At 47.0% G+C, this 9,664-nt stretch overlaps 1 protein-coding gene across 1 annotated transcript; it reads right to left on the bottom strand.

Annotated features, from left to right (window-relative positions):
• Positions 1-895: 895 nt before the first annotated feature.
• On the bottom strand, positions 896-1,336 carry LOC138369550 (uncharacterized). Its single transcript, XM_069332968.1, has one exon. It carries the CDS (start codon positions 1,334-1,336, stop codon positions 896-898), a length of 441 nt encoding a protein of 146 aa, XP_069189069.1.
• Positions 1,337-9,664: the final 8,328 nt, after the last annotated feature.

The raw sequence follows: 9,664 nt of genomic DNA, 5'->3' as shown, positions 1-9,664 counted from the left end.
AATGAAGGGAGTGTTGAGAGGGCACGAAGCCTGCACGAGGGGAGTGTATACAAGTGTAGAGGATATAGGTGATTGGTGACTTATTAGCTATGTATGTATGTATGTATGTATGTATGTATGTATGTATGTATGTATGTATGTATGTATGTATGTATGTATGTATGTATGTATGTATGTACTCACCTAGTTGTACTCACCTAGTTGTGCTTGCGGGGGTTGAGCTCTGGCTCTTTGGTCCCGCCTCTCAACTGTCAATCAACAGGTGTACAGGTTCCTGAGGCTATTGGGCTCTATCATATCTACACTTGAAACTGTATTATGTATGTATGTATGTATGTATGTATATATGTATGTATGTATGTATGTATGTATGTATGTATGTATGTATGTATGTATGTATGTATGTATGTATGTATGGCATGTAAGACAGGTGTAGAGGTGATGAAGGTGAAGAGTATGGTGCTGTTTTTTGTTGTTATAGATTCAGCTACTCGGAACAAGTTGCAAGTAGCACGGGCTATGGTGAGCCCGTAGTGGACTTTACACACAGCACCGCTCCTGTGCCAGGTAAGTGTATACGGTGTGCAGACGAGGTGTCTATAGGGTGTAGGCGAGGTGTATAATAATTCATTGTGTCGGGGGACAGGCAGCCAATTTATATATACAGTCTATGTTAGGCTTATAGCGAGGTTCCCCCCCCCCTCCCCCAGGGTCGACCAATAACCGACCCTTCCCAGGATACAACCCCACAACAAGCTCACTAACTACTGAGCACCTATTTACTGCTAGGTTGATCAGTGGAAACGAAGCTAACCCATTTCTGTCCCACCCGGGATTCGAATCCGGAATTCTCGATCTTGAGTCGAGAACGAATCCGACTGTACTACAGGGACCCTTAAAGGGTGTAGGCGAGGCAGGGCGGGTGTAAGCGAGGCAGGGCGGGTGTAAGCGAGGCAGGGCGGGTGTAAGCGAGGCAGGGCGGGTGTAAGCGAGGCAGGGCGGGTGTAAGCGAGGCAGGGCGGGTGTAAGCGAGGCAGGGCGGGTGTAAGCGAGGTAGGGCGGGTGTAAGCGAGGCAGGGCGGGTGTAAGCGAGGCAGGGCGGGTGTAAGCGAGGTAGGGCGGGTGTAAGCGAGGCAGGGCGGGTGTAAGCGAGGTGGGGCGGGTGTAAGCGAGGTGGGGCGGGTGTAAGCGAGGCAGGGCGGGTGTAAGCGAGGTAGGGCGGGTGTAAGCGAGGCAGGGCGGGTGTAAGCGAGGCAGGGCGGGTGTAAGCGAGGCAGGGCGGGTGTAAGCGAGGCAGGGCGGGTGTAAGCGAGGTAGGGCGGGTGCAGGGCGTCATTTGGGCTGAGCCAATGGTCGTGATGCCTCATATGGTGGGGATTAGAGTGCTGATGGGCCAGCCGATTGTCGCCTGCCACCTGGGCCGGGGGGGGGGGGGGTGATTGTTGGTCCTTATATGGTGTTTTTTTTCTCCAAGTCTTTCACCCTCTGACTTTTACGTGTCCCTCCCCCCCCCCCTCTTTCCCCATCTCTTTAACTCGCTCTTGTGGATAACTTTTTCTGTGTACATATCTGACCTTCTGTGTACGCCTTCCTCTCCCTCCCTCTCTTCTGCGTGCCCCTCTCTCTATGTTAGGGTATACCCCTCTCTCTATGTTAGGGTATACCCCTCTCTCTATGTTAGGGTATACCCCTCTCTCTATGTTAGGGTATACCCCTCTCTCTATGTTAGGGTATACCCCTCTCTCTATGTTAGGGTATACCCCTCTCTCTATGTTAGGGTATACCCCTCTCTCTATGTTAGGGTATACCCCTCTCTCTATGTTAGGGTATACCCCTCTCTCTATGTTAGGGTATACCCCTCTCTCTATGTTAGGGTATACCCCTCTCTCTATGTTAGGGTATACCCCTCTCTCTATGTTAGGGTATACCCCTCTCTCTATGTTAGGGTATACCCCTCTCTCTATGTTAGGGTATACCCCTCTCCAACAAGAGAGTTCATATATATGACTTATTGTTTATTGTCACTATTTGACTGAATAATAAGTACATATGTGGTATATGCAAAGCTATATTTTTTTCAAGGTAAAACTCTTCCTATAGATTTGCTAAACACCAGTTTTAATATTAGGAATTTCTTTCAGTTTTATTAAACAACAAAGATTTTATACAATATTTGACATATCCTGCGTTACTTTACAATTTATTTAAATATTTTGGTGTTTTACTATTTTTATAAAACTGTAATATCAATATAGGTATAGGTTAAGTACTAATTGTAATTAAGAAGCAACAAGATGCTTATCTTAACATACTAAGAAGGTTAAGTTAGATCAGTGTTTTCTATTCAGCTTTTCAAGGTAAACTCAAATATTCACAATAAATTAGTATGTCACATATGCACTTATTAATAAGTCAATATTGACTATAAGCAAGTGCGAGAACGGGTTGCCCTCACACACACACACACACACACACACACACACACACACACACACACACACACACACACACACACACACACACACACACACACACACTTTCCTTCTCACGCTCTCTCTTATGTGTACCTTCATTCTTTATTCTTAGAGTTATATGTCTATACGCGCCAGGTCGAGATCTCTTAGAACGATCCATAATTATAGCACAAATCTTCTCTACTTCTCACATTAGTCTTCACTTGAGAAAGAAGTTCAACAATTAAATCTCCAAAGTTCAGTTTACCCTTGTAATGGACGTTATCATCGTGGGAGGCGGGGGGGGGGGGGGGCAGTGAACACACAGTGAGAAACACAGCAGTGTGTGTGTGTGTGTGTGTGTGTCATGTGTGGAGAAACCGTGCCCTTCATCGTCGTGGGTGGGGAGGGCAGTAGGTGTTGTGTAAGCCGGTATATAGTTCCCTTTTGATCTGGTACATGGTAGAGCTACGCTGGGTTAGTTGGTCTCTTTCCACTTCTTTGTATACATAAATACAAACACGTACACATATACACACTAATCAATCTCTCTCATATATATATATATATATATATATATATATATATATATATATATATATACACACAGTATTATAGTGTGTGTGTGTGTGTGTGTGTGTGTGTGTGTGTGTGTGTGTGTGTGTGTGTGTGTGTGTGTGTGTGTGTGTGTGTGTGTGTGTGTGTGTGTGTTTAAATCACTCAAATTAACACGTGATGAAAAATGTGACATTGTCAGACCACGAAGGAAGAATTGAAACAGGTATTTCCTTAAGTACTTTCGTATTTAATAACGCACCTTCAGAAGGATGAGGCTCTGGACAAAGGATGCAGATAAAGGTGCCAAATGGTAGAACAAATTGTGTAAGATTGTGCAGATTGGAACACCTATATATATTGATATAAGACTTACATGTCTTTCAAAGCCCACACCAAGAGTGCATGATCAACTAACTGCATACACTAGGGAGTCCTGCACCAAAAATTCTTTACAAATCTAAATATGGATTCATTCATTTTGTTGCTTATCACATATGTTAGACCAGTTTCGGAATATGCTGCGCCACCGTGGAGTCCTTATCTCCTTAAATTATAATGCTGATTAAAATGCAGAGGTATGCTTCCAGCCTAGTTCTTCAATATTAGCAACAAATGGATCGCGCCAGGTAATGAAGTGGAGACAGACTCCATACACACCTTAAATTCAGATGTTTGTCAGTATCCACAAAGATGAAATAAAATTGAAAATATTCCGGGCGCTTTCGTGATTTAACACAATTTTTAAGGAGTAAAGTAGACAGGTAATAGATAACTGATGAAGACTAAACCACCCAAGAGGTGGCACGGGCATGAATAGCCCGAAGACAGGTTATACAAGGGGTGTGGGCTTATATAACCCTCACAACTGAGCAGATTAATATAATACCTCAATAATGGAGTGTCATGATGGGAAGAGACGAAGTGCAGAGTTACCCATACTACTGCAGCAGGCCGTCTGCACTTATATTCATTCTTTACATCATTTTACACCTATCACTAATCTGACCAATTATAGAGCTGTCTAATTGATACAATCCTGGACTTTATTATCTAATTCACTACTTTTTATAAATGAAGATTCAATAATATTTCTTTCACTAACATAATTACACTCGGTATTTGTGTATGAATTAGTCCAGCTAATTGAATGATTACAATTTTTCGAGTGAACAAATAATTCATCTGACTCTTGACCTGCTCTTATGCTATATTTGTCTCTAATTCTTTCGTCAAAGTGTTTGTCAACTTGCCCAACATATAATTACAGTCTTTGCATGGAATCTTATACACACGACCATTATGCAAACTACTCGCGGAATTTTTAATAAGAGTGTCTATCATATAAAGATTCCTCAACGCTACATTATTTAAAAAAAAATCCCTGACATTATCAAGAGGTAGAATGAATGCATTCTGTATAATATATTTCGTCTGTCTTCATCAAACTAAAGAAAGAATTACGATCAATTTGGCGAGTTTTCTCAACAAAAGCTCTCAAGATACAGATATAGCATCACCCCCCCCCCCCCAACCACCCATGTATTAAATACGGGGAGGTGGGACCAAAGCGCTGAATATCGCCCTAAATAAGTACAATTGGCCAGTACACTTAGGCCGAGTACGCACGCCCCGGACACACACTGCCACACACAGTGACGCTAAATCATGCTTCACGAACGTGACTCGAGTTTCATAAGACGGCTACTTGGACCAGACTGGACCGAGGCCGACAGTACCACGCAGAAGACGGAAACACAGGCCAGAGTAAGAGGGAGGAAAGTAGGAAAGTACTACACGGAGCGGAGGAGCAGCTAACGAACTGGAGACAGTGTCTCCAGACACTTCCTTCACAGTGACTCCAGACACTTCCTTCACAGTGTCTCCAGACACTTCCTTCACAGTGTCTCCAGACACTTCCTTCACAGTGTCTCCAGACACTTCCTTCACAGGAAGACACTATGAAGGAAGAGTGATGAGGGTATGGGGAGGCTACGAACAGGGTCCCACAAGAGTCTGTACTCTGACTCCTCTTATTCCCTATGAGTAACAATCTCCTACGGCAAGACTCCCTGCTGAAGATTGTAGATGATGTGAAACTAAAGTATTACTGGGTAGGCATCCGCCCAATCATATGGGCTGGACGGTAGGGTGATTGACTCGCTCCATGCAGGTCGGTGTTCAATTCCCGACCATCGAAGTGGTTGGGCACCATTCCTTTCCAGCCCGTCCCATCACAAATCCTTATCCTGACCCCTTCCATGTACTATATAGTCGTAATGACTTGGCGCCTTCCCCTGATGATTTCCTCCCCTCGGTAGGCATCCGATAATAAGTTGCAGGATGACTTGGCGATACAGAATTATACCTGATAAAATGGTTGCAAGAATTCAACTCCAGTAAATGGAGTTGAATTCAACATCACTACCACCTAGTGTTCAAGACTGGTACACGGAAAAGGAAGTCTGACATGATGTACTAACTTGGAAGGACAATACTCATGGAGTTTAGAATAGAAGAGTCTTGGTGGTTGATATCACACCAATTCTGTCGTCTGATGCACACACACAACCCGGATAAATTCCGTGGCATATGCAACGTTGGCTCGCATAAGGAGCCTTTTCGGGAGTTTGGAACATGAATTCATTTAGAACAATGCGCAGACAACATGTTAGACCAATTCTGGAATTTACAGAACCAATATGTAGCCTTCCCTTCATCATGTGTGTGTAAGCAATTATTTTATCTCGGAAGAACGCCATTAAACTAGCCCCAGAGCCGAGAGTCGTGAATTATTATTAATATAAAGAATTGAAAACAATCAGCATGGGAAGCATGATCACGACATGCAAAATACTTTAAAGAATCGACAAAGTAGACTTACAGATAATATATGATATGAAAAGGGACACAAATGGAGGGAGAGAGGTCTATAAAGTGAGTACCAACGTTAACTGGGGAATATTACGAGAACCATTGGTGTGAAGGGCGTGAAATATACTAGCGAGAAGGGAAGAACCCAACGCCATACACAGCTTCGAAACTAACTACTATAGAACCTGAAGGGTTCGAAAAAAAAGGTACACCATTTGATGGAAGGTTGACAGGCGGAACTCAACAACTGAACCACAACCTCCCCACTTCCCCCTAACCCCCCCCCCCCAGCCCACATGTACTCAAAGTTGAGTGCAGCGTCGTACACTCAAGTCGCTCATTCATTCACTCTTTCCTTTACTCAACTGAATCACCTTGGTCTCTAAGCACCGCCTCCAGGCTCATTCACCCAGCACCGTCACAACCAACTCAACCAGGATGTTTACCAGGATCCCACACGAGGGGCAGTTAACACCTCAACTACACCATTCATACGAGTCTCTCCTCGTATCAGTGTCAGCCATCATCATCATCACTCACTTTCACTCGCCTGCGGTAGTTGATTAACGCGAAATCATTATCCCAAGATGACCATCACCGCCCCTTTCTCCATATACATTTTCGTTGTGTCATCAGTGCTATTTCCTGAAGCACTTTCCCATTATATTCCTCATTGTTGCACAGTCATGCTCAGTGAACCGTTATCGCTGCACAGTCCTGCTCAGTGAACCGTTATCGCTGCACAGTCATGCTCACTGAACCGTTATCGGTGCACAGTCCTGCTCACTGAACCGTTATCGGTGCACAGTCCTGCTCGGTGAACCGTTATCGCTGCACAGTCCTGCTCGGTGAACCGTTATCGCTGCACAGTCCTGCTCGGTGAACCGTTATCGCTGCACAGTCCTGCTCGGTGAACCGTTATCGCTGCACATTCCTGCTCAGTGAACCGTTATCGCTGCACAGTCCTGCTCAGTGAACCGTTATCGCTGCACAGTCATGCTCAGTGAACCGTTATCGCTGCACAGTCAGGCTCGGTGAACCGTTATCGCTGCACAGTCATGCTCAGTGAACCGTTATCGCTGCACAGTCATGCTCAGTGAACCGTTATCGCTGCACAGTCAGGCTCGGTGAACCGTTATCGCTGCACAGTCAGGCTCGGTGAACCGTTATCGCTGCACAGTCATGCTCACTGAACCGTTATCGGTGCACAGTCCTGCTCGGTGAACCGTTATCGCTGCACAGTCCTGCTCGGTGAACCGTTATCGCTGCACAGTCCTGCTCGGTGAACCGTTATCGCTGCACAGTCCTGCTCGGTGAACCGTTATCGCTGCACATTCCTGCTCAGTGAACCGTTATCGCTGCACAGTCCTGCTCAGTGAACCGTTATCGCTGCACAGTCCTGCTCAGTGAACCGTTATCGCTGCACAGTCCTGCTCAGTGAACTGTTATCGCTGCACAGTCCTGCTCAGTGAACCGTTATCGCTGCACAGTCATGCTCAGTGAACCGTTATCGCTGCACAGTCAGGCTCAGTGAACCGTTATCGCTGCACAGTCAGGCTCAGTGAACCGTTATCTCTGCACAGTCATGCTCACTGAACCGTTATCGGTGCACAGTCCTGCTCGGTGAACCGTTATCGGTGCACAGTCCTGCTCGGTGAACCGTTATCGCTGCACAGTCCTGCTCGGTGAACCGTTATCGCTGCACAGTCCTACTCGGTGAACCGTTATCACTGCACAGTCCTGCTCAGTGAACCGTTATCGCTGCACAGTCCTGCTCAGTGAACCGTTATCGCTGCACAGTCCTGCTCAGTGAACTGTTATCGCTGCACAGTCCTGCTCAGTGAACCGTTATCGCTGCACAGTCATGCTCAGTGAACCGTTATCGCTGCACAGTCATGCTCAGTGAACCGTTATCGCTGCACAGTCATGCTCAGTGAACCGTTATCGCTGCACAGTCATGCTCAGTGAACCGTTATCGCTGCACAGTCATGCTCAGTGAACCGTTATCGCTGCACAGTCATGCTCAGTGAACCGTTATCGCTGCACAGTCATGCTCAGTGAACAGTTATCGCTGCACAGTCATGCTCAGTGAACCGTTATCACTGTTCATTGAACCGTTATCACTGTGCATTGAACCGTTATCACTGTGCATTGAACCGTTATCACTGTGCATTGAACCGTTATCACTGCCCAGTGAACCGTTATCACTGCCCAGTGAACCGTTATCACTGCCCAGTGAACCGTTATCACTGCCCAGTGAACCGTTATCACTGCCCAGTGAACCGTTATCACTGCTCAGTGAACCGTTATCACTGCTCAGTGAACCGTTATCACTGCTCAGTGAACCGTTACCACTGCCCAGTGAACCGTTATCACTGTTCAGTGAACCGTTATCACTGCTCAGTGAACCGTTATCACTGCCCAGTGAACCGTTATCACTGCTCAGTGAACCGTTATCACTGCTCAGTGAACCGTTATCACTGCTCAGTGAACCGTTATCACTGCTCAGTCAGGATTCTTAGAAGTCTTTCTCACAGATGTGGGACGTCAGTGTGATCTCATTGTGAACGTTTTCAGGCTTTGACAGGATCTTTGGTGGATCTTAAAATTTCAGTTCTGTTTAATTTGTGTGTGTGAGGGGGGGAGGGGGTTCTGATCCTGGGTAGACAGTGATGAGGTCACGAACTGGTTAACCTCTTCTGTCTCATTCTCAGCATCCTGGGCTGTGTGATAGGCTGGGCATTTTACGTGGTCATGGTTCGAATCTCGGGTGTTCAAATGATGACTATAAATAAATAGCTTTCAAGGAGACCTTTAGTGTGTCTACAGATGATATTAAGATTGTATTCTTCAGTTACCATAGCCTGGCCACACCCACCACCACCACCCTAGCCACACCCACCACCACCAACCTGGCCACACCCACCACAACCACCACCACCCTGGCCACACCCACCACCACCACCCTAGCCACACCCACCACCACCAACCTGGCCACACCCACCACCCTGGCCACACCCACCACCACCAGCCTGGCCACACCCACCACCCTGGCCACACCCACCACCACCACCCTGGCCACACCCACCACCACCAACCTGGCCACACCCACCACAACCACCACCACCCTGGCCACACCCACCACCACCAGCCTGGCCACACCCACCACCACCACCCTGGCCACACCCACCACCACCAGCCTGGCCACACCCACCACCCTGGCCACACCCACCACCACCACCCTGGCCACACCCACCACAACCACCACCACCCTGGCCACACCCACCACCACCACCCTGGCCACACCCACCACCACCAACCTGGCCACACCCACCACCACCACCCTAGCCACACCCACCACCACCAGCCTGGCCACACCCACCACCCTGGCCACACCCACCACCACCACCACCACCCTGGCCACACCCACCACTACCACCCTGCCCACACCCACCACCATTCCCACCAGTTGGATCTGAGCTGTTAACAATTCAATGACAGTATTTGATGTGAAGCGCTCCTGCTATATTAAGACTTCAGTGTCAATTGACATGTTGATTACAAATGCTGGTCAGGATCTTTAGTGACTGGATGTGTAGAAACTGTATGATCATTTTAATCGAGGCTGGGACAGGAACGTTGCTGTCTTGCCTATATATTGATAGCATTGGGGCTGACAGTCCACATGTGGGCATGTAAAAGTGTACGTAAATTATTTCAAGGACCTGCGTTTGGTGATGGGGGAGTTGATCAAGCAAGTTAGTTCACTTTTTTCTATTATT

The sequence above is a fragment of the Procambarus clarkii genome, chromosome 29 (genome assembly GCF_040958095.1).
Source record: "Procambarus clarkii isolate CNS0578487 chromosome 29, FALCON_Pclarkii_2.0, whole genome shotgun sequence".
Classification (NCBI taxonomy): domain Eukaryota; kingdom Metazoa; phylum Arthropoda; class Malacostraca; order Decapoda; family Cambaridae; genus Procambarus; species Procambarus clarkii.
The sequence above is the reverse complement of the archived record's forward strand: the minus strand, read 5'-3'. Positions and strand labels throughout refer to the sequence as shown.

Excerpts from the sequence above, each read along its gene's own strand:
- LOC138369550 (XM_069332968.1), bottom strand. The coding sequence starts at position 1,336 with ATGACGCCCTGCACCCGCCCTACCTCGCTTACACCCGCCCTGCCTCGC.